This window comes from Dryobates pubescens, chromosome 3 (assembly GCF_014839835.1).
Source record: "Dryobates pubescens isolate bDryPub1 chromosome 3, bDryPub1.pri, whole genome shotgun sequence".
NCBI classification, from domain to species: Eukaryota; Metazoa; Chordata; class Aves; order Piciformes; family Picidae; genus Dryobates; species Dryobates pubescens.
Window position 1 is genome coordinate 25,905,376 of NC_071614.1, and position 26,295 is coordinate 25,931,670.

A 26,295-nucleotide genomic window follows, 5' to 3' on the forward strand; every position below is an offset into this window, starting at 1 on the left:
CTAGGTGGTCATGGCCTAGCAGAGAAGGCTGGACTAGATAATCTTTTGAGGTCCCTTCCATTGCCTAACATTATATGACTCAAACATGAGGATAAACATCAAAAGCTATTCAACACCAGAGAGACAAGCAGACTGGGACACCCATCACTGAATCAACCTGAATACAGTCTTGAGCAACTTGCTCCAACAGTAAAGGAACACTGCCTTCAGAAGGAGGTTGACATCAGTTCTAGAGATTCAGGAAAAATATAAGAAAAACACTGAAAGTGCATTCACAAATGGTGTCATTAAATATTTGTGATTTGAGATTGGGCTTCCCAAATTCCTGAGAAAAATGCCTCAAAGACTAGAACTGTCTGCAGGCATAGGAAAGCTTAGCTTGTCACAAACAAACACCACTAAGGAGAGATGGGGATATTGGAAAAAGGGGCAGAAGGAAGAAAATACTATCTTGTGTAAAAGCAGGAAAGACTACAATAAGTGTAAAATATTTTATTTACTGAAAACAAGAGTTCTGGCAACCACATTTCACAATATCAAATGTTAAGGTTTTGAAATGCTCAGAAATTACTCTTCATTGTGATTTTTTTCTTTTGCTCCATACATCTTTATATTTTTACATTAGTTTTACATTATGCCAGGAGTGAACTGCTTACAGAAATTAAGACAAATTGTATATAACTTGCCAGCTTACTAATGTTTCATTTATATGTCACAAATTGTAATCATTTAACACTTTGACCTGATCTGAAAAGGATTATCAGATTCAGTGCTCTGCTAGTCATATAACAGAATGATACTGTCTGTACCAGAAAACTTCTGAAGGATTAGAAGTACAAGGGAATTCACTGTAAGTGTGCTGTCTGTATTTTCATCAAAACAGAGAATAACTAACTGTTACTTCACTAGAACAACAATTTCTCCCTTTTGTGTAAGATCTCCAGCAAAAAGGCAGATGAATGCATACATCTGCCATTTTTAGATCCAGTGCTGAATAGCCTGGAGGGCAGTAGTAAAAGTCCTGAGTGAAGGATGAGTCCCTCGATGAGACATCAAGAGGGATCCGGCCTCTGCGCTGAACCCTGCTTCTTTAAGCTGTTTTGCTATTTCCTCTACATCCCAGCCTCCTTCTCCCTGCTTAGCCAGTAAGTGGTCAATAAGGTGAGGATAGAAGGCAGTAGACACGCACTTCACCACCAACTTGGCATTGAGGAGTAAGGAAAGTATTTCAGCATCACAATTGAAATCATCAACCTAGAAAGAAAAATACAAAGTAATTAAAAGTTAATTACCACATACATCCACCAACCAGAACATGCCATGGCTGTTGTAAGTGCAGTGTGACCTTGAAAGCGAGATGAATACTCCACGTGGATTAACAACAGTGATATACATTCTGCGTATGTCAGAATATGTAAAAGTAGGTGTTAACAGCTTGTGTCACATTAATATAAGTACCTGACTTCCACAAACTTAAGGAATTAAGAATGCTTACAACTTGGCTAGAATGACATGAACACTTTTATAGACTTTTCAAAGGTTCTCAACCCCAGTGCAGAACAGACCACATCATTCACCTCCGTATCAAGAATGACATCCTGAGGAAGGTCAGAGCAGAGTGTATTATGCTTTGACCACTTTATATTAATACAATGCATTATATTCCACACATTAATATGATAGGCAATGTTCACAGACTCAACCAGATTTTCCAGAGTTTCAGCAGTCAGTAAGGGTGACATTTTCAGAAGAATACAGCTTACATTTTAAAAGATTTGGAGCACAGAGCTACTACCATTGCGAGACAGCCTTGATTCCTCTGAAAAATTCAGTTACTTGATATACAAGAGAAATTTTTCTCTTGAAAACCCTGCCTATAGCTTTACAAATAAATCTGCAGCATATTTTAAATTACTTAAATTTGAAGTGCTGTGTTGCTTTAATTAGCTTAGGTGACTTACCAGTTGAAGAAGTGCAATACCATAAATATAACAAGGAAAAAATAAAAGGAACCAAAGGAGGGGTCCTATCCCTTGTTACTTGGAAAAAGTACATGAGAACAAATGCTTCCCTAGTCCTGCTGGCCACACTGTTTCTAACACAAGCCAGGATGCTTTTGGCCATCTCAGCTACCTGGGCACACTGCTGGCTCACATTAACATGGCTGTCAACCAGCACCCCCAGGTCCTTTTCTGCCAGGCTGCTTTTCCAGCCACTCTTCTTCAAGCCTGTGGTGTTACATGACCTTTTTGTGACTTAGATGCAAGATGAAGTGCTTCGCCCTGTTGAATCTCATTACCACTAGCCTCAGCCCACCAATCCAGTGTGTCCAGATCCCTCTGTACAGCCTACCTACCCTCAAACAGATCACCACTCCTGTCCTACTGGCATCATCTGTAAATCATTAGTGCACTCAGTCCCCTCATCCAGAGCATTGATAAAGGTATCAAACAAGGCTGGCCCCAGTACTAAAGGGAACAACACTTTTGACCAGCCACCAACTGGATTTAACTCATTCACTCTTCAGGGCTGACCATCCAGACAGTTTTTTACCTAGCAAAGCACATGCTCATTCAAGCCATGAACAGCCAGTTTCTTCAGAAGAATACTGTGGGAGATAGTGTCAGCGGCTTTAATAAAGTCTACTTAGACAACATCTACAGCTTTTTCCTCATCCACTAAGTGGGTCATATTATTGTAGAAGGAGATCAAGTTAGTCAAGCAGGACTGGCTCTTCATTAATTGTTTCTGACTCGGCCTGAACACCTTGTTGTCCTGTATGTGCTGCATGATTGCACTCAAGACAATCTTCTTTGTCTCCAAGGTCAGACTGGCAGGTCAGTAGTTCCTTTGATCCTCCTTCCAGCTCCTGTTGTAGATAGGTATCATATTTTCTAAACCCTGATTCAACTGGAACCTCCCCAGTTAGCCAACTGCTGATAGATAATGGGAAGCGGCTTGGTGAGCACTTCTGCCATCTCTCTCAGTATCCTTGGGTGGGTCCCATCTAGTCCCATACACCTGGTGCACCAGGTCACTGATCATTTTTCCTTGGATAATGAGGGTTTCACTCTGCTCCCTATCCCTACCTCCCACCTCTTCATTGTATCTAAATAGTTTTAGACTAATGAATGTAAGTTTTGCTTCTGTGAAAGATCTGAAAAGACAGCAGAATGATGGAAGGCATGTATGCAAGTAACAGAAATAGAGTAATTGCTCTATTTTGGAAAAGATGCACTCTACACATCATAAAACATAATTTAAAAAGCAAAAAGAGAAAACATGAAATATTGTAGTGTGAACAGCTGTTATACCTCTTTTTAGCACTTTCCATTTCCATTAATACTATATGATCATTATTTTCAGTTTACTATTTTAACTTCCTTGGGAACTCTGAAATACAGTATCACAGTATCACAGTATAACCAAGGTTGGAAGAGACCCTAAGGATCATCAAGTCCAACCTGTCCCAACTGACCCCACAACAATACAGATTACCTTTGTCATGTTAACCAGGAAAAGAACTTGCTGTTTTATTCTGTCTTCCCTCTTTGGTGCACAAAGAAACTACTGTCTCTTTCTTCAGTACTAGAAGAATGCTACTACTTCCATTATTTCATTTAGGTATTTGTGCTTTTCCTTCCACTGAAATCTCAAACTTGTTTTCCCTTTTTTCCTTCCACTCAAATCTTATTTTCTTCCAGTCTCCAATATTTTCACAGTGATAAATTACAAAGCAACAGTTCGTAGCAGTTCTTCAAGTCCAGTTTACAAAGTCATTCTAAAAACCAGAGGGATGTCCAATCTTTAAAGTCATTCATTATTTAATAATTAATCTAAATGGTCATATGTTAATTCCTGACATTTACCTGTTGAGAATAGGTTCATACTTAAATGTCTGGTCTTGGCATCTTGCAGCATACCATGCAGCTTGCTAAGCCATTATCCAAACAGCTCTTATCTTTTCTGAAATGGAAGGCTAGAGGAATATTCTGTCCCACCTCTGAGTGCCCTATTCTTGACCTCTATGTAGGATACAACATTACACAGGGCTTCAATATCTGATTTTATGAACATAAAACGCAAACAGCAATTGGTTTTTTTAAGCTATTTTTTCAGTTAACAAAAAAGTCTTAGAGATTATTGGGATTTCGCATGCCAAATCCCTACAAATTGGACAAAGAGAAGTCTGAAAGCAAAAGATCTTTTCTAGCACAAAACCATTAAACATCTGAGCTGTACTCTGGAGATGGAGATGCTCACATGCGACCTGTCTGTACTCGTGCGCAAATGAGATCACCATGTCTTTACAAATGACAAAAGAGCACACAAAAGGCTGTGTCTGATAGCTCATCCTTAAGCTCAAATAGTCCACTAGGTTTCAAATGATTAACATTTCCCATTTTCTGACTTCAAGCTATCTGAGGTCTTAGAAAAAAATAAACCTTTGCAATACAATTGTCTGCAGGCAATTGAATGGAGAAACAAGATGGCAGACAGACCTTGTGAACATACTTCATGCAGCTAAGGCCATTATCTAGTCTGCAGCTCTTTGGTCAACCTAAGTGGAATCTGACAGCCAATAAAACCCAGACGTCAAAATTTCTTATCTTATAGATTAAGTGAGATAAAATTCTTATCTTATAGATTAACATCTATACAGATTGTTAATGAATGAATGTATATTTAAAAACCTTACTTAAGACAGCTTGTAAACTGAGCAACACTACTTAGATAATACTAAAAGAAAAAAAAAATGTAACTGAACCTTAAGATTACATGTATTTACAATTAATTTTAAATTAGAACAGGCATGAAGGCCAAAAATAAATAAATCACTAGCACAACATATAAAGTAAACACTCAGAACATATACCTAAAGGTAAAAATACACCATAGAAAGTATAACATGGCATCTGTGTCAGACATGACTTAGAGAAACGAGGACTCCCCAGTCTAGAACAAAGAGACAGCTTAGAGGATATAAAGCAAACAGCAACATCAGTAGAGTATACAGAGATTGTTTAAATATATTCTTACTAAAACAAACCAAACAAACAACAAAACACAACCAAAACACCACCACCAAAAAAAAAAAATACCCAAAAAGAAGCATCAAATGAATCTAGTAGGATAAAGAGTAAATAAAAAAACAGTTGTTTTTTTGATGCTGTTGAACTCTCTGGCAAATGATACTGCAGGATGTAAAACCTCACCAAAGAAACTGGACAAAATTGAGAAAATAGCACTGATAGTTAGTTAGCAAGAACATACAGATGAGAATAACTGGAAGTTGGGGAGAGCAGTACCTCAGAAAAAAGCCTATACACTTGCCCTGTTCTAGCTCTTCACCAGACTTGCAATGCTTTCATTCCGTGGAGCCATGATACTGTTCCAGAGTTTTGATCCTCAAAATTCCCCCTTTTAACCTCCAGAGTTATTTTGTTTGCCAATCATTTCATTCATTATTTGAAATGTCGCTTAAATGATCATAGACTGGCTGCAAGCATACACTTCTGGCATACACGCCAAATGTCAGAGTCCAATAGACACAGGCTCTCAAAATCACGCTTCGCACAACACTCATAAACAAAAGAGTAAAACCCAATAAAGACAACTACTAAAAACCAACCTTCCCACTCCAGTGTCGAAAAGCAGCTTCTTCAGTGCAGACAGTAAAGATGAGATCTTACTAATGAGTCACTTCTGATCTGCCTGCATATGCAGAGCCCTTACTTATCCCAAGATCCTAACTAAACTTTAAACCACTGGTTCCAGCAGAGCTTGTCACTGATCCTAGAAATGCTGTTCCAGTGATATGGGATGCAGCTGACTGCAGTTTAAGTGAATCTCGGAGGTGCAGGTATCTTCTGCACAAATTACACACAACCACTTTCCATATTGTGTGAAGATGTGAATAAACTATAAACCACAATAATGAAATTCAGAGTATTGCATCATGGAGAAAAATAATTGTGCCTACTGACTTCCATGCTGAGGATGCTAAATTTTTCATTAGTGTAAAATCTGTTCATTCTGGAAGCCTTCGATGGGAGCAGCTTTACTTTTTCACATCCATCGCTCCTTCAGCAGGATCTGACAGAGCAGATTTAGTGTTGTGCCCACACACAACACACAAATGTAAAAGAAGTGAAGAAGATAATTATGCTAAGGAGAGGAACTCTTGACTTTATTTCCTTGACTTATGTATTTGTTAGGTATTGGCTGAAACCTACTTTCAAGATGTAGGCATTCAAGTGGTATCTCTAATGATTGGCTCACTCCTTTGTAACTATGATGATCAATATCTTTCTCTGCTAGAGACATATATACTTATCTACAAAGTGAGACAGTAAAGACACACAATTACAACACCCATTTCCCACTGAAGCAGTGCTGCAGCACTCTGTCGCAAGCTGGCCATTTTATCAAATTGCTCTTTAATGCAGAATTTATAAATGGATCTGCATCTATGTGGCATATTCTTCAATCCCCACACATCTACACAAGGGAAAACAGATCTCAACAAGGTTCTCAACAGGTACAGGTGAGAACCTACTTGCACTGTCCCCAGGAGTCCTGACCTCTTTATGAACATCTTCATCAGATTGGGAAGAAGCCTTATTGAAGAACACTAAGTGCTGCTCTTAGAGAGGGTGGCAGATTCAAGCTGTCTCTCTAATGTCCTTGGTAAATGATCCAAACACAAAGCAGCTGTAGAACCTGTACTCACACCTACACAGACTGGTGTATTTCTGAATCAGAAATTTGTGAACTCAGAGCTGTCTGTGCATAATTAATAGGGGTTAAACATGCTTGCCTGGGGCTTTGCCATCAGCACACTACTGTCAAGAACTGCAAATGGGCTCAGGATTGAGGCACTGGGATCTACCAAGGCAGCAGGGCCCCTGGGCAAGCAGAGACAGGGAATCTGAAAGTTTTTAAACAACTTGTGCTTGACATAGGTAGGTGAAGATAAGCTTTGCTACAGGTGACACCTTCTCTGATGTACTCAGAAAAGGAACCTGAGGCATCTATAAGGCTTTACTGAGAAATCACTGAGGCTTCCAGAAATTCATGTGAAGATGAGTAAAGGAATTTTGTCAATCTGCTCTCCAAGACCAAGGCCAGTAGTTTTTATGTTTTCTAATACAGCCCAGATGGACATTGTAGCTATAATTACACTGATACAGCATAACTGACGAGGAAAAAAAAACCAACAATGAAAGAAAAAAGGTATCTCTTGTAGTGAGATTTTTCAGAGGAATAAGCGCAGGTCAGGGGCAGAATCTTTTGCCTAATGAAAGGGCAAGTCAGGGTCTAGGAAACTCCCTGACAGCACTGTTTGTGCTGGTGTCTAAGGGTTCTGTTATTAGCAATAGACAATATTTCATCCATAACTTATGCACTGTAAAAATCTATGTGCTCTGAAATATGGATACTAATAGAAAGATAAGAGCTGCTGATGACGTAACAGGAGAAAAGAACTGAACCTGCTGTTTCCATGGGTCTTAGCACTCCACTACTACTGGAGACAAAAATGCTTTTCATTTTATTCTTTCTTGGAGTCCATAGCTATAGGACAAAAAAGGGGAAAAGGAAACAGAACTATATTTAAAAAAGCAACTATAAAAAGAAAGTAAAGAAAGATCTTCTACTATAATCATTGTTAGCTTAAATGAAAATAATGTAGCAAGATTTCTTTTAAAGGGTAAACCACATCAAGCAGCCATAAATGGCATAAGACACTGGAGAACACTGGCAATTCCATTATTTCACACGTTCTTTATGCTTTTTTGTATTCTATTTTTCAATAGCTCATGCTTTATTAGTATAGCATGCATGTGGAGCTAAGGTATTATTTCAGACTTACTAAGATATTTTCTAGTTCTGGATTATATTAAAGCCTCAATTGAAGAAGTCTTCGCACTCCCATCTGTTAGCTACTTTAGAAGTATAAATATCAACAAGTAAAAGAATATTTAGTTGCTGTGTCAGAACTATTAAACATCAGTCTTAAACTCTGAAAGGTAACACAGTGAACACTGAAATCCTCCTTGGAAACAATCTGACTCCAACGTGCAAACTCTGAACCCTACTGGCAGTACTGAGCTGATTTAAGTAAACTGATTTTTAAAATTATTCACACCACACAAAACAGGGAAGGAATAGTTATTTCTGTTATCCAAAAAAAGACAAGTGGTATTTTGTAAAAAGACACAATAAGAAGAGAGGTCTCCAATTTCAAAAAAGCTTACACAAAATCTTGCTTGTTTTATTACAGGCAAAAGCTATATAATTCCCAGTATCAGCACTTCGGCATCATCCTTAACTGTAAACATCCATAAAGCTGTCAGCAACATACAACAAATGGCCAACTAATACATTGTATCAGCAAGCAAGTGCTGTGTTTTGTTCACAGCCATGCTTGTGAGCTGTGTTAGCACTGTGTCAGGGAATCGATATCTATGACTTCCCTTTGCCAGATGTTTTTTGTCCTTTCCCTGTTTAACGTAAGCAGAAATGGGCCTCCTATTAAAAATTCATTAAGAGTCTACAAAAAGCAGTAAGTAGTGTTTTTTTTACAAAGCAAAAAGGATGCATACAAAATTACATTGAATAAATAACACTGACACAGCTAAGCAATGCATGCACTTCTGGTACAACAGCAACTAACATAATCATAGGAGATGCATATAAAACAATGGCTAAGAGATACATAAGAACAGCTTTTAAATTTAGCACGTCACTCTTTTCTAACGCTGGCAGTGGAATGTCATATTCAAGGGACTGGTTGAGCCTGATATAATTAAACAACTAGTTGAATTTTCACTGACTTACGATGAAACATCAGAGCAAAGCTAAATGCTTTGAAAATTCTAGGTTGACCTGCACTCTTACAGAATTATGTGCTCAAATCAAGACTGAATTTAGAAGGAAAGTTTAGAAATGGCTTATCAAACTGCCTTCTGCCTAAGAAGGCCAAATCTAGTATTAGTTTAAGCATGCATAGGTGTACAAAATGCTTTATATTAGCAAGAACATAATACAATTCCTAAAACTCCAATATAATGTAATCAACCTAGAGTGTAGAAAATTGAAAGTCATAGCACACTGGAAAGAAAAGGCCAGTTAAGAGAGCAATACAATTAGTAACCATTTAGAAAGTGCAACTGCACAGCATTATGCTTTAAAAACAGCTATACAAAATGTACTCAGACAAATTCCTGCTGGCAAGCTTGAGAGCTAGTCACACAGCATCTTCCATCTGTTAACAAAAAAGTCAATTTTAAAAGGTTAACAAGAACATATAGATGGGCAAGTGCATGCATACATCAGACCCCTGCTTACTTCTCAATGAGATCATCTGCTTAAAAAGAGTTACAAGAATGCCTTGCTTTGCAGACACAAAATCTAAAATTGCCGTTGTTTAAACAAAAATCTATCAACACCACAGCTAATCTTTTGTTTTGTGGCTAATGTTCATAAAATTATGCTTTGTGGAAAATGCAGAAAACTGTCTTATTTGTATAAAGAAAAGGGAATAGGAACACACTCAAAACCCCCTGCTGCTTAGCTTAGAACGCCAAACTCTACTACGAAATACTCCATACTTACACCAGATCCTAACTATGGTATTGGGATTTTGATACAAGCAGATGTGTATTACATATTACAAGCACTGCCACCTTCCATGATACCATCTTAAATGTTGACAGAGAGTAAGTAAATATAAGAATAAAATTGGTGCTTCATCCATTTTGGCAAGTATGTCCTTTTGAAGGACAATCAACAGCATCTGAGATAGAGCCTATGCTTTCACACTTGTTGCTTTTCTGACTGGTTTTCACTGATGTGTTCTGGAAAGGAGATAAAAACCTTCTGCAACCTATCCAATGGACACACAACACCAAAAAGAGAAAGCTTCTGGAATACAATGTGCAGCATAAGGAGGAAAGACACAGCACACGAGGAGGAATAAGTAAGGAGGAGAGATGCAAGAGAGAATCCTGGGAAGATCAGGATGCAGAATCTTTCCTAGGAACAGCAGATGAAATGAAAGTAGGGAATATGACTGCAACCATTTGTTGCAGCCAATGAATCTGAAAAAAATGTGGCAATTAATATAATGACGGCACTGGGCCTGCTCTAGAAGGCTCCTGAAGAAACAGGGGAATCACAGTGTCACAGTATCACTAAGGTTGGAAGAGACCTCGAGGATCATTGAATCCAACCTGTCACCACAGACCTCATGACTAGACTATGGCACCAAGTGCCACATCCAATGTCCTCTTGAACACCTCCAGGGACAGTGACTCCACCACCTCCCTCAGCAGCTCATTCCAATGACGAATGATGCTCTCAGTGAAGAACTTTCTCCTCACCTCCAGCCTAAACTTCCCCTGGTGCAGCTTGAGACTGTGTCCCCTTGTTCTGGTGCTGGTTCCCTGGGAGAAGAGACCAACCCCTTCCTGGCTACAACCACCTTTCAGGTAGTTGTAGAGGGTAATGAGGTCACCCCTGAGCCTCCTCTTCTCCAGGCTTTGTGTGTCTTGGAAAAGACTTATAAGAGCAATCTGAATTCCTACAAATCACATTTTTGAAGCTTTTCTGTTCAGGGGGTTGCTTGTTTTAAAAAGATACACACAGTTCCATTTCTGTTTCCATACAGTTACATTTATGGGATATTTACCATCAATTATTATTTTATATTGTAATACATAATCAAGAACTCCCCAAGACATGGTGCAGAATTTGGAAATATTACAGATTATGTTTTTCTACCTAAATATTAAAATTCTGAAAATGCTCAATGTAGTCAATTCAGTGAGAAAGCCATTCTCTTTCAAATAATGACAACATCTCCCTTCTTTTTTTGTGGCAGAACGCTAGATTGTAGACCATACCTAACACAAAATTCGAGAAAGTCAGGTTGTGCATGCATGAATTCAATTAAGAGCTTGTAGAAGTTTTAAACCTAGCTCACTTTGCAGGAAGAAGAAAAAAGATAAAAGGTGAAATAATACTTTTGTCTAGGAGACTAGCTTTTCTCATTTTCAGGTGTTCTTTCTTAACTGAAAAATGAATACACAGGAAAAAACAGAGTGAAGTAACATTATACAAGAATTGAAAAATATACAGTAATGTTTGTCAGCACATGTTCAACAGGAAAAAAAAAAAAGAGACAGCATTTAGAAGTTGTTTTTTCTCCAGAAACTATGCTGCAGCATCAAGCATATCTTGTTTGTAATTGCATGAAATCTTCCAAACATAACATCTTGCATTTTAACCTTTTTACAACAAAACCAGTTATTTAACAACTCTCCACATATATATAAAGAGACTGCCAAGTTTGTCAGAAACAAGCTAACTCATCTAATGTACTATTATGACTAAAAAAACCCCAAAGTTCTAGAGTGTGAAAACAGCGATACTAATCTATTTGATTTAACAGGATAGGTTCCGTTCCACCACATTGACTTAGAATAGCGTACTTGATAATTTAAAGTGCTCTAAGTTTTAATCACCTCAGGTATGTACAAAAAAAATCTTACCAGCCCTGTGTTACTGCTCGCTGTGGATACAACCTTAATAATGATAAGGGTCTCAACAGTCTCTGCTTACTGTATGAAAATTAAAAAGAGCTGATTTATTACCTCAGACTCTGAAAGGTGGTTAATTCAACTGCTCATACCTTAGCAACAGCTGTTATCTTCTCCAATGCCACAGCCTGAAGATCCTGATCTTTGCTTTCTATAAGCAGTTTCAGAGATGGCAGCAGGAGGGACTGGTTAAGCAGCATCAAACATAATTCTTTTATACACTGAAAATAAAAGGAAACTCATTGGGTGAGATCTCTGAGAAACTAATATCATCATTCACACTGAAATTTATGAAAATTCTATGTCAAAAAATGAAAATGAAGCTTCCACAACAAATGAACTCCTTGTTGGAAATAATTATCTGGAAACTTGAAGACAATTTGTTAAGAAATGTGGAATACAGAGTTAAAAGTGCAATGTTTGTTATATTAAGGCAAGACAAGTGCTGAAATCACCATTAGAACCTGGAGTTTTACTGAAAGAATAACAGCAATCACAGCTCTCTGTAGGAGTAATATATCTGTGCTTACTGAAATACTGCAAATCACAGGAACAAACTTAACAGACAACTCTGACATTTCTGTAACTCAATTATGCAATCATAAAAGTGGAACACAATAAAGAAATAACAGTACATACCAGAGTTCAAGATAAAGTTCTGTTGCAAAATCTTTCAAGATTTTATACATTTTTTTTAATACAAGATTAAAGTTTATCAAATTAGCTTTCCTCCATTCATCTAATTTCTCTTATTTTATAACACAGCACAAATTTAGCATCACAAATCTTCTGCAAGAAGAAACTGGCCAGAGAGAGATCTTTTTTTAAAAAGCCCAAACGATGACCCCCCTGACAAACCTACTGTGCCTTTGCAAATATTTACCTTGGCCATTACTTAAAACAAACAAAAGACCCTACATGTAATTTGTGAGGTGTTTTGTGGGTTTTTTTCTCCCTTAGCATTGCAGCGACTTATTCATGCACACATCAAAAAGTATTTCAACTATGCTATGAAACAAATTATTAACTTCCCTTTCCCCCTCTGTCATTTGCAAGAATTTGGGTCATTTTTCACAACCACTTCCCTATAAGGTCCATCAGAGATTTCCCATATTCCAGAATAATTTCCACTAAGTGCTCTGGATATTGTTATGATAGTCACCTTGAGAATGGTGTACAACTTTCAAAGGTGCTCTCTGTTTCGTTTCCATTGTTGATGAAGCTCATAAGCTAACTATTAAGCTGGGATGATTCAAGTAATAAATCTTTTTGCATCTTTTGCAGTTCATAGAATCATAGACTCAACAAGGCTTGAAAAGACCTCAAAGATCATCAAGTCCAACCTGTCACCCAAGATCTTAGGCATACTAGACCATGGCACCAAGTGCCACGTCCAATCCTCTCTTGAACACTTCCAGGGACGGCAACTCCACTACCTCCCTGGGCAGCCCATTCCAATGGCTAACAACTCTCTCTGTAAAGAACTTTCTCCTTACCTCGTTGCCTAAACTTCCCCTGGTGCAGCTTGAGACTGTGTCAATGACAAGTGTAACAATTTGATGATCAAGATGCAGCCAGATTTTTAGCAGCATGGTTTTAGTAGCTCTGAACTTAGAAGACTAATAATTATTTGGAGATGAAATGAAATACTCCAGCTGCAAAGTACTTCAGAGGTACCTGGCCTTGCCTGGCACAGGGAGAAATCGGGCTGAGAATTGCTCAGTCTGTTCTCATTTTATATCTTCAACACCACATAGAAGGATATATTCTATCAGTCTGAGTCACTGAGGCGAGGCTTCTTCTCTTACCCAAACCTGTTCCTTTAAACATGTATTCTGTACTGCTATTGATTCTTGATGTTTGCAGTGAAAGATATGAAATAAAATCTCTGACACCAGTGAGGCATATAAAACAGAATTTCATAGGAGTCTGTTTTGGGTCCAATATTATTCAGTATTTTCATGGATGACCTGAAGGGCTAGATAATGAAGACAAACACTCCTGTGTCCAGAGAGGCTGATATCAGACCCAAGGGCAGCATTTAGCTTTAAAATTATCTGAACAAAATGATCAGAGACAACTATAAAGAAAGAAAAAACATACAATGTAAACTCACAGAATATTAGCATGGTTTGGGTTGGAGAGGACCTTAAAGATCAATGAGTTCCAACCCCTCTGCCCTGGACAGGGACACCTTCCACTAAACCCAACCTTGAACACTTCCAGAGCATCCACAACTTCTCTGGGCAGCCTGTTCCAGCCTCCCCAGCCTCAAGGTAAAAAGCTTCTTCCTTACACCTGATCTATATCCAGTCTTTCAGATGAAAGACATTACCCCTCATCTTATCATGATATGCCCTTGTAAAAAGTCCTTACCCATCTTTCCTTTAGGCCCCTTTTAGGTACTGGAAGGCTGCTATAAGGTCTTCCCAGTAAAACTAATTTATGCTTCAGGACCAGAATATGTTCATACTCTACCTGCATATTAACAGAAGTTCTTCATAGAAAGTGTTATTGCACATTGGAATGGGCTGCCCAGGGAGGTGGTGGAGTCACCATCACTGGAGGTGTTTAGGAAGAGACTTGATTGGGTGCTTTGTGCCATGGTTTAGTTGATTAGATAGTGTTGGATGATAGGTTGGACTCAATGATCTCAAAGGTCTCTTCCAACCTGGTTAATTCTATTCTATTCTATTCTATTCTATTCTATTCTATTCTATTCTATTCTATTCTATTCTATTCTATTCTATTCTATTCTATTCTATTCTATTCTATTCTAAAGTCACCTACATGGAAGACTCTTTCAGCACCCTGTACTGGGTAAGATAAGATACTCCCAAACAATATCCAGCTGTCTTCAAACAGGGAGTTATGGATTTCAAGAAAAGTTTGCTTAATTGAAGTAAGTAAACAAATTACAACCCATGCTTGATCAGAACTCTTGGTGAACTAACTGCTGTGTGACAGTGACCCTCAGTAGAATTTGTCTTCCTGGATCACCAAGATGAGGCAGAAAATTCTACTCTAATAAACTTTGACTCCTGTGCATGAATAAGATCAGGAGTTAACAACCTATGATGTGCCATTCAATACCCTGTGAAGAACAGCTACATGTAACTACACCAGCCACAGGGACAGGGTGACCTGCCCTCCATCAAAAAATGTTGGTGAGATTAATAAATATATTTATTATTTCTGTTTACTGACACCTTCTGGGACTGCATTTTACATAAATTTTGACCATAACTCAAATCAATCTCTTGGATTATTTATAAAACCCCACACACTCAGCTGTCTGTACTTTAAGCAGAACGTGTTGGTTCTATTATGCTTCTAGTCTTACCATCACCTGTTTTCTGTAACAGACTGTGATTGTGTAAAGATGATTATAAGAAATTAATCAGTCTACTAAAAATATGCATGAATACTCTGAACTTCTGTGACTTTTATTAAACATTTCTCCAATCTGTTTTCATTAATAATGCTTCAACAATTTCATACTTAAGACACATCTGCACTGAAGTATGCAAACACAGTTAAGGAAGACAGAACATCATCATTATCATTATTATTATAAAGCAATTACGCATATGTTAGTTTGGGATTTTTTTCCCAGTCTTCAACACACATGTCAAAGATTCCTCACTAATTTTTATGCATTTATTAGTGAGAAAATTACTGATCATTTAATAAACAGCATTTGCCACACTGACTTCAATGACAATACACTATTAAAGCCTTTCTACAAATAGATCAAAGAATGTTTTATACTGAACATACTGCTGAAGTTCAACTAACCCAGCTAGCCTCCAATCAAAGTGAATCCAAATTTCCCAGGACATGATCTAGTCAACTCCTGAATATCCCCCAGGACAGAGACTTTATATCTCTTCTAGGCATCCACCTATTACAATGTTTCACCACTATAAAGGTGAAAAAAGTTTTCCCAGTAGGTAGGAAGAGTTTATGGTGTAACTTGTTGCCATTACCTCATGTCATATCACTGAGCATCTCTAAGAAGAGGCTGGCTCCACCTCCTCCATCTGATTCCACATCTGTATATTTAAAGACAGCAGTATGATCTCCCTCAGCCACCTCTTCTTAAGACAGAACAAACCTACTTCTCTCAGCCAGCATTCATAGTGCTACAGTCCTCTAATGACCTTGTTAGCTCTCTATTGGACTGGATCCAGTATGGCAATATCTTTCATGTAGTTGGGACCCCAGAAGAAAACTCATATCCATGATACACAGAATTAAAACTTACCCCAACAGGGAGTTTGTGCTTTGTCTCATACAAAGAACGGCAGATTTTCAAAATTTCATTTCCTGTGCTCTCCTTTTCCTCAGGTGGGCATCTCTGTAGCATGACAATTCCCAGTTTCACCCAGGGATTATCCTCTGTACATGACCTGCCCAGAAAAAAACCAGATATTTTCTGTAGGTGTGAATTAAAGCACAAATCTCATGATATCGGGAGGAAAGGTTTTTGAGATATTTTACTATCCCGATGCCATCATTCTTCCAATGCAACGAGGAAGCATTTAGTACTTATGACACACAGTTACAGTCCCTGAGGAACAAGGAACCAGATAAAGTCTGACAATACTTAAACAGCATAGGAATAGCTTTGCCTGACTTTATAGGAGCTAATTTCCCAAGCAGAATGGCATTGAGTGAAAGGTGACAGGAATCCAGCACTCTGAATTTTGTTGGCTTTGATCACATTCTAACAGCATCTGTCTCTCAAGTATCGTGTCTTTTGCTTCTGAATGGAGAAAATATTTCCAAGATTCACATTCTAATTTTCAGGTCCAAGAAGTACAAACAGAAATAAACTTTTTCTTGTAGCCCACTCAAAATGAACATGCACCTGTACTTGTCTGTTAGCTGATATGGATGCTGATACATTTGTTTTACATATTTAAAATATTCTTTGCCTTCCACACAGAACTTCTTGCCACATCATTACTACACAGTCAGCCTTAAACAGATGGCAGACAATAGATACAAGCAAATTTTATTATGCATGATGGCAAAGGCAATGTTTACTATAAAGTTTTGTTGCTGGAACATTTATTGGCCTATAGCCACTGTTTGCTAGTCACAATGATGCTTGGCTAATTCTGTTAGGGATAGGAGTACTTGCTAGGCCTGGATATACTGACAGAAAAGGGTAGCAGGCTGGAGCTTTAAAATTATAGCATGAAGTGTAACAGAGCAACACACCCACACTGCCAATTGCCATATGAGAATTAAGTTAGTGCATTTCAATTCCCATCTACAGTGGACTAAAATCATGAGCAACCACAGCTTAAATCATGGTTATATTAAGCCACAGTAACACAACCACCATGTTCACCTGTGCATAAACTTAACAATACATAAAAGGTGGGTGGTTTTAAAATCATCCCATCAATTTCTTTGGCCATTCATCAGCATCCCTAAGACATGGATAATTTTTCATTTTAGCTCAAAGGAAATAAAAAAAGAAGATGACCAAATCTGTCAGGTTGGTCTTGAAATTTATTGTAAATGAAGATACTCATCCAGTACATGTGGCAAAAAGCAGCAAACTGTTGTCAAAATGCTGCTTTTCAAAGATATTACTTAGCAGCATTTGTTGCAAGCAACAAATTAATATCACTGTACAGGGAGTCTGTTAAGAGAATCTGTTGGACTAACACATACCAAAGAATAGGTCTGACAGCTGTGGAGAGGACAAATACCAGTATTTAATATTTCAAATATAAAATCTCTCTCCTGTTCACCTTCCACTTTTGAAAGTACAAATTGTAACCAAATAAAACTTGCTCCATATGAAGCTGACATCATATCCTAACATTAAAAAACAGACAGAGATGCTAGAAGTGAGTAACTTTGAATACAAAATGAACAGAAGCCATTATCTCTACTCCTTCTGACAGCTTAATTGAGTCTTTCTATCAGTCACAGTCACTGAGCACAGAGATGCCAGAAGCCTGACTGGGAACAGCAGAGCTCCTCCTCTCCTTCCAAACCTGATGGGCTGAACCAAAAAATGTCAGCTTATTCAACAAGCAGAACATGATGCACTTAATCTGTGAACTCCCAGTAAGGTTAGGAGAATCAAAAAAAAAAGGCCCTGTGACTCCATCTTTGCCACTGGTGAAACTGATAGGTCCTGCTATGTGATTCATCACTTGCTCAGAGGCATAGAGTCATCGTGAATTTTGTTTTTTTACTGCTACTACCTCCACAATACATTAAGAAAAAAATATGTAAGAACATCCCATTAGAAAAAGTGAAAATGCTGCTACAAAACAGAAGTTAAAAACAGCCAGAAGGATGGAAGGCCATCAAGGCTTGCTTTGTGCCAGTTCATATAAATATTAGATATGTATTTTACACACAAAAATCTTAGCACAATTCCTTATAATTATTGCTAACACTTACATGATGTGTTAAACAAATACCTGTCTATCTGTTGCCTGTAAATGAAAAAGATTCGTTTCCTACAGATCTGACACCTACAGGTAGAACTCAGCTTTCTTCACAAATGAAATTTACCTCAGGTCAACTAGGGTTAGGAAAATAAGAAAGGCAATTATTTACAACAAATAAACAAACTTAGTATGAATACATTATTTTTTTTTCCAGAATCAAAAGGAACTATTTTATTGAAATAAATAAATAAACAAAGTCTGCTGAGTCCCTAAAATCTGGTCATTTTGAGCTCTAAAACACTTTTTCAGTACTGAAAATTTAAAAATGCCTTTTGAACGTAGGCAGCAAGTTCTAATGGTCTGCAGAACTTCAGATATTGTCAATTACTTTTTTTTTACAGACACCTTTTTGAAATGCTTACATTAACACCTGAGTATGAGACATCTAGGCATGCATACATAACAAGGCTCCAAAAATAACATTCTTAAAAGTATAAGGTTTTGAGTACTGAAACAACCAACCCACCTCTCTGTTTCCTTAGTCATCATGGCATATCATGATATAAAGTGTATCCTGTTTGCAGGTGAACAATAAGCATTATTCTAGCTTGAGTGTTTGAAAATAAAAGAAGTCAAAGAAAAAGCATTTAAAAGCACAGATGTATCCTTGACAGAGAGGTCACAAAAATTCTTCATGAAAATAAAAAGGCTACTAAAAAAAAAAAATCCCAAACTTTGGTTCTTTTACTATTTCTTCCTTTTGAGCCTTTATAAAATGTTAATTTTGTTTTCTAGCATATATTCAAGTATTAGATATTTACTGTTAGCTGGAAAATTAAAAGTCTAAGTATACAGATGACTCGAGCTGAAATTTCCCACTTCCTGCACATATCATTACATTGGCAGTAAACAACCAGTTATCAACAACAGCACTTCTGTTAAGCAGAGGAAGGGGGAGAAGTAAAAATTAAACAAAAATGTTGATACACCTGGCTAAACAATTGACTTAACTGCTCCCTATAGAATTATAGAATTGTTAGGGTTGGAAGGGACCTCAAGGACCATCCAGTTCTAACCCCCCTGCCACAGGCAGGCTCACCTCACACTAGATCAGGTTGCGATGTTCCTTTTTGCTGAAGAATTTAATATAGCTTGCATTGAAATGTGATTGTTGAAAACCTCACTAAGAAAACAGCTCCTGCTCCTCACTCCAACCCAGCCATCAAGGAAGGTTTTTCAGAAATACAGTCTCAGGGACACATAAAGAAAACCAGGGCTGGTAAGCAGAACTGAATGCTGTTAACATGGGCATATAAAATAGAGGCAGAAGACAGAAGGATGAGCAATGCAAGAAGACCCTAGAGAAGAACACACTTGCAACATCCTACCTGAAGAGCCAGAGATGGTGTACAACAGTGACTGTCAATGACAAGGGGGAAACAGAACAGGTTGAGTTAAAGAAGATGGAAAGTGACAAAGGCACAGTCTCTGTTTCCTGGCTGGCATGAATAATTCCAGGATTCACAAAGCAAAAGTTCATATTAATAAACTTTGAAGTAATTGAAAAGAAATGCAAACTATTCCCAGCACACAACAGTAAGAGGTACTTAAAAAAAATTCTATCCACTTGACAGGAGTTTATGAAATTAATCCTGTCTCATATCTGTGAATACTAAAGACTGCTGTACCCAACTTTTGATTTTACACCAATCCTACTCGAGGTTGTTTGGATTGAGGGTGGAATGAGGGCAGAACTTCATTTCAGGAGCACTATTAGCTGTTAAAACAGATGTTTGGAGGTCACTCAAATTCATTTTAGTGACAGCACACTAATTATAAACAACTAAGTTCAGTTTGAGAACATTTCTGTATATCAAATGTATTATTTCTGTAGGCAAGAAATACACATTTTTAAGTTTTAAATAAAATGTGCAGCAACATAACTTAGACCTCAATTTAGGTTAAGTCCTTAGCACAAGTAAGTGAAGTTTGTCTCTTAGACTTTTAATAAAACAGAACTAAAAAAACCCACAAAAAACCACCCCCACCCCCCAAACAAACAAACAAACAACAACAACAAAACCCCAGAAAATAAACCCAGAGTGAATACAGCTAAGCAGAGGAAAAGGTAATTTACAGTAAGAAGTCATGAATACGATCATGCTGTCTACTATTAAAATAAGACCTCTGGTTTTTGAAAGCACTAGAAATTAGCTAGAAAGAAGGACATTCAAGCCAAAATAAATTATTCTTGCTGACATAGGATTTATAAAACACTTAATCACTCTTGAAAGTACTGTTAGTAAAGAAACAAAAGTGGTAATAAAAGGAAAGTGATGAGAATATAAACACAGAAATGTAGGAAGAGGTTGTTTTCAGACAACTTTGGAAGGCTATAGGGATGATTTGCCTTTTCTTGAATTAGAGAAAGCTATGTTTTGTCTTTGACTCTGAAAAGAATGTAAACACCTTGTGACTGAAGGAGAGAAACTAGGCAGAATTTGGTTCGATGTGTTAAAATATTGTTTTGTTATTTTGACCTATTGTATGGCTTAATTAGAATAGAATAGAATTAACCAGGTTGGAAGAGACCTTTGAGATCATTGAGTCCAACCTATAGTCCAACACTATCTAATCAACTAAACCATGGCACCAAGCACCCCATCAAGTCTCTTCCTAAACACCTGCAGTGATGGTGACTCCACCACCTCCCTGGGCAGCCCATTCTAATGGCCAATCACTCCTTCTATGAAGAATTTTTTCCTAGCATACAGCCTAAACCTCCCCTGGTGCAGTTTGAGACTGTGTCCTCTTGTTCTGGTGCTGGTTGCCTGGGAACAGCCTCCTCCTGGCTACAACCTCCCTTCAGGTAGTTGTAGAGAGCTCCCCTTGAGCCTCCTCTTCTCCAGGCTAAGCAACCCCATCTCCCTCAGCCTCTCCTCACAGGGCTTGTGCTCCAAACCCCTCCCCAGTTTTGTTGCTGTTCTCTGGACATGTTCCAGTAAGTCAACATCCTTCCTAAACCAAGGAACCCAGAAATGGGACACAGTACTCAAGGTGTGGCCTAACCAGTGCTGAGTACAGGGACGGAATGACTTCCCTGCTCCTGCTGGCTACACTGTTCCTGATACAGGCCATTACATGCATGCCAGTAGAAAATAACCAATTAAGATGTGACACATGTGCCTTCTGATAGACTATATAACTTTGCTGTATAACATAATAAACGTCTTTGCCTGCTTACATCTTGTCCTGGAAGCATTGCTTGAGGTGATTGGAACATCTATATAACAAAAGGAAGCAGTGCAATGAGAAGAATAAAACAACTATATTATAACACAGAAAGACCACAGGGAGTGAAAAATTACCTACTTTGATGTATTTTTCTGCTGGGACATTTTTCTTTCTTAGTAGGGAAGGGGAAAACTGAACTATTGTTCATTGACTTATTAATTACATAGATGTTAAAAGGAAGTAAAATTGTAATATTCCTACTGAAAAAAAAAGAAAGAAGAGGGAAGGAGACAGAAGGAGAATTAAATCTCTGTCATGATGCTATTTGTGTCATAAAATAAGCTACTATAAAATCTTACACATTAGAAGTGATCATCAGTTATAGAACAGCTAAAACTTTTACGTTTAAATGTGTTCAAAAAGTCACAGACAAACCCCAAAGTATTGGTAAAAAATAATGTAGTCAAGAAGTTACAAATTAACACTTTAAATAAACACCCATTCTTATGGACGCAATGTTGAAGTTTTTAAAAAATCACTTTAAATGGTTGGGCTAGGATCTATCTGCCACAGAAGATATTCTGTACTTTGGGATACTTTATTTAGAGACAGAAATAATAGGTTGTGGATCTAGACATGAGAAACACCATTTCTTGTACCATTATTCTCACAGACCTCCTGCAGATTGTATGCCACAGTCATCTGTACATAAAGTTTCAAAGGTTTCTCTGAAAAGTGTAACTCTGAATGGAAATAAAAACCATCAGAACTTCCTATTCCTTTTTCATGGATTTTGTACATACTGCTGAATATAAGAGCAAAATACTTTAAGTAAAGGGAAAAGCAGTCTGTGCAACACTTCAGGCAATAACATGTTTTTTTGTCTCCTCTGTGATACATAGTACATATGTATTTATAGTTTTTACAAGAAATTGAGACTGATTCAATTTTGCTTGAAATAAACCATTTATTTTTCCCATTATGACCCTTTCCAAAGGGCATAATCCTCTTAGCCATCTTTGAACTATTGATTGAAAACTCCATGATATCATCACGCAAGACTGCTTACAATTCCTTTGTTACCTGATTGTTTGAAGAAATGCTTACCTGTTGTTCATGTTCATTGGTGGCCAAGCCTGAAGGAGTAAAACCAAGTGCTGAAACTCAGAGGGACTGTGACTAGTATCTAGAAGTGCCAGGAAGAGATCATACCGTTTTTCTTCATTTTCAATATCTGTTATTTCTACCTAAAAACAACAATAAAACACAAATGATTTTTTTTCCAGAAATTGATTATTTGAAAGCAGTAAACAAACTGGCAATGAAGGATGTCACTATTTTTAAAAAATGCAAAAACCACAGTGAAAACAATTTTCCCACAAACCCCTTATTTTCAATTGCATGCAAACAAATCAGGAGTGCACACAAAAATGGGGAATGACTTAGGTGTATGTTCCTAAAACAACATAGCCCCACAAAGTATATTCATTGATCAGTTCAATCAGCTTATATATGTTTGAAAAAAAACCAAAAATCCCTCTTTTTCCTTTTCTCAATCTACAGACATACATGCACACACAGATGTTTTCAGGAGAAGACATGATGGGGTGCTTGGTGCTGTGGATTAGTTGTTTGGGTGGTGTTGGATTGGTTGATGGGTTGGACGCGATGATCTTGAAGGTCTCTTCCAACCTGGTTTATTCTATGTATTCTATTCTATGTATTTATACAGAATGGGTACACCTTGTGCTTCCCCAACATATATTACGCTCTGTCACGTATGAAAATTCAATCATTTTATCCAAATTCACAGTATGTAATCTTTCTTCCCATGGGAAAGACTCCTGAAAGATGATTCTAAATGAATTTACACAGTGAAGAACATTTGCTGACAAGTACTGTAATAGTTTTCTATACAGATGCTTGATCCTAAGAAAAGCAAAACTCCAAACCCCATGAGGCAGCCCCCCCCGACAACTCTATCTCAGGAAAAATGTTTTAAACCTTCAGCTTCAATCAGGACTTGAATGCACTTCAGGTGATGTCGAGTTCTTTTGTCGGTAATTACTTCTTGCGGTTTGCATGATAGAAAAGTACAAGGTAAAAGGTCCAACTATTGAAGGGAGGTTGCTGTAAATGAGAGACAGCTTAGTACTAAATGAGAAGTAGCTTCTGTTTCGAAACTTGGGCCATCACACTAGAGGACTTTCACAAACAGAACAGATATTCGCTATCTGACATACACAAGTTCTTGGAATTTAAAAATAATTTGCTACAATAAAAAGGTAGCTTCCTCTGCATTCTAACACTGAACTTTTCTTCCAAAGCTCAAAAAAGTTCCCTGATATCAAACACTTCAGTTCCATCTTACAATTCTGCTTCAGATACACAGCATTAACTGTTAACTTTTCTGTTTCAGCCCAAGTAGTTCTAAGACATCAAACATGGACAAAGTTTTCCTTAGTTCTACAGCTCCTCTAGAAGATAAAAGATCATATTCCCATCCTTTCAAAGTGACTCTCATACATCAAGGGGAAATTTTTCAAAAGAGGTTAGAAAACAAAGATTACTGCTGCATTTATTGAGTTGCCTACACATTTTGTGACTTTAAAATATTTACTGGTGAAAAACCTTCAGGATACATCCGAAAGCACTGTACACTGAACATTTTAAATAGTGGAAAAACATTTCTGAGATCTGTCCATTCAAAATATTTTTCATTACTGCCGAATAACTATAGATGGAATTTAGGAACACTGCATGTGGACCACATAGCAGACAGTGATCCATTTCTTATGTCCCTAAAGTCCATCTTTATCTGTTAATATAAATGACCATAATCTTCAATATTTAAATCATAAAGCTGAAAAGACAGGCATGAAGAACAGGAAAGGGTAAAAGGGACGTAATACCTGCTAACTTCTACAGATCAAAAATATTTCACAATTTAGCAAATTATGTACTATCTGGACAAGAGAAGCTCTCACACTGCTTCATCTGTCCCCAAATTCCTTTTTCAGACAACTATCCCTTCAAACATTTAAACTGAGCAAGTAGCGCTCTGGATGGCCCACTGAGTATATTTTAGTGTATTTGAACAAACAGCATATTACTTCAAAACACAGACTCAATGTTCAGATCTCCCTAATGATAGCTGTAAAAAAAGGCATGAAATGGCAGATAATATTATTTTCTATTAATAGACAAGAAAAACTGTTACAGAAATGAAGCCATTATTACCAGTAAAAGATGCCAGCAGACCAAACATCCTATTCAACATGAACTGAATTCCAACAATTCTGCCTAATGCTGCATCGTTATTTCGTGAGGTTAATTAATCTAACAATGTAATGTTGTGGTTTGGACAGCTGGATCCTTGCAACACAACTGCTCATAACAAAACATATGAATACAATCCAAGTAAATCAGAAGAATTAGCTTTCTACACTCAAACATGCAGTGCATTGCTGTAATATTTCTTTCTATAATGGCCTTTTTCAAGTCACCTACATTTCCCACTAAGAATAAAAATGAATTGAACTTTCCACAGTGTTCATTATTTACAGTTTTTAAGAAAACTATTGAAAATTCACTTTATATGAGGCATTTGAAATGCATGTCACTTCCATTTACTGTGAGACAGGTGAGATTTGAAAGTAGCAATAGTGTGTAAGTATGCATACTTTTAATAGTGCACGTGGTGATCTAAAATTGCAGTGCTAAGGACAAAGGAAATGGAAGGTTAATGAAAGACCAAGAAATGGGAAATATCTGTGCACTTAAGGCCAGATGAGAAGCATGATTTCTTTCAAAAAAAATGACTAGTCTTAGTCTACCTTGAACTCGCCACCCCTCCATCTTTTAAGCCCTAGTTTTCTTCCTTTCCACAATGCATCTTATGCTTCTGCTACATCTATTGGTCATTCCTATACTCCACATACAGCTGAGTTTCAAGCATGTTTTTTAAATTATCATTTATTTATTTGTTTTATTCAAAGGAAAGTTGAAATTCAGCTGCAAAACCTATGCTTTAACACTGAGAATACCTCTGTATGTGATAATGGTCACACTGTCAGCTGAATCAGGAATATTTTTCATGGGTACTCCTGAACTGAAATCATCAAATACACATCAATTCTGCAAAGAGTGTCCATGCTTCATATCACACATTGATAAGTAGTCCCACTGGTTTCAGTAAGATTGCACAGTCTACAACTCTACCTTTACAAATCAACATGACTGAAATCTATGCATTATTTGCCCACCAGCAGCACTAGAAAAATCCTAACAAGCAGAAGACTATATGCCAAAATCGAGGACCACAATAAAGCACTTAAAACTTTTCAAGGCATTTTTATTCTTATAAAACAGAACAGTCCATTTTAAGATAAATATCAGTAGAGGTATCACCTGCTATGTGGTAAATCAAGACACTTGCCTTACAGAGTTGGTACACTGCTTTATAGTTAGAATGACAAGATACCTTGCCCTGTCTTTAATCCTTTCTTTATAATTCTCCAAAAATAGAAGTTACAATCAAAGCACAGAAAAAAGTGATAGCTCCTTGCTATCCATGGCAATGGTTTTAAACAAAAACATCCCTCTAAACTACTTAAAGGCTATGCAAAGGTAACCTGCCATGAACTGCTCAGAGCCCTGATAGCACAAGTGCTTGTAAAGAATCTGCCACTAAACAGAATAATGAGGCCTGAAGCGAAGATGTAAGGAGTACAGCTGAACATCAGATGAACCCAAATTAATATGAAGAAAAAGGAAGGGAAAAAAAAAAAGGAAAGCTAGGACTTGCAACTTTAAGAGATTTTCTCAACTCTGTCTTTGTTTTCCCTAGTTTCAAGCCTTCTCTTTGACAGTAGAATACAGCTGGCTTTATGTTTTTTCTTGAAAATAAAATGCTGCACATTTACCATAATTGTGAAAACCCATTCAGGGGAATCATTAATTGTAGAAATTATAGTCGTGATGATTTGTATTTCCTTTTATAACTCAAGTAAAACCAAACCGTATGTTGAAGT

General features: G+C 37.3%; 1 protein-coding gene across 1 annotated transcript in view; it reads right to left on the reverse strand.

The window, feature by feature from the left end:
* Window positions 1-488: 488 nt before the first annotated feature.
* Window positions 489-26,295, reverse strand: part of NBAS (NBAS subunit of NRZ tethering complex) — a 151,576-nt gene continuing 125,769 nt past the window's right edge. The window contains exons 49-52 of the mRNA XM_009909471.2: window positions 22,370-22,509; window positions 15,871-16,015; window positions 11,696-11,824; window positions 489-1,254 (exon numbers count right to left, since the gene is read on the reverse strand). Of these exons, the coding sequence (XP_009907773.2) occupies window positions 979-1,254; window positions 11,696-11,824; window positions 15,871-16,015; window positions 22,370-22,509 (690 nt within the window). The 3' untranslated portion in view covers window positions 489-978. The remainder of the gene's footprint in view (window positions 1,255-11,695; window positions 11,825-15,870; window positions 16,016-22,369; window positions 22,510-26,295) is intronic.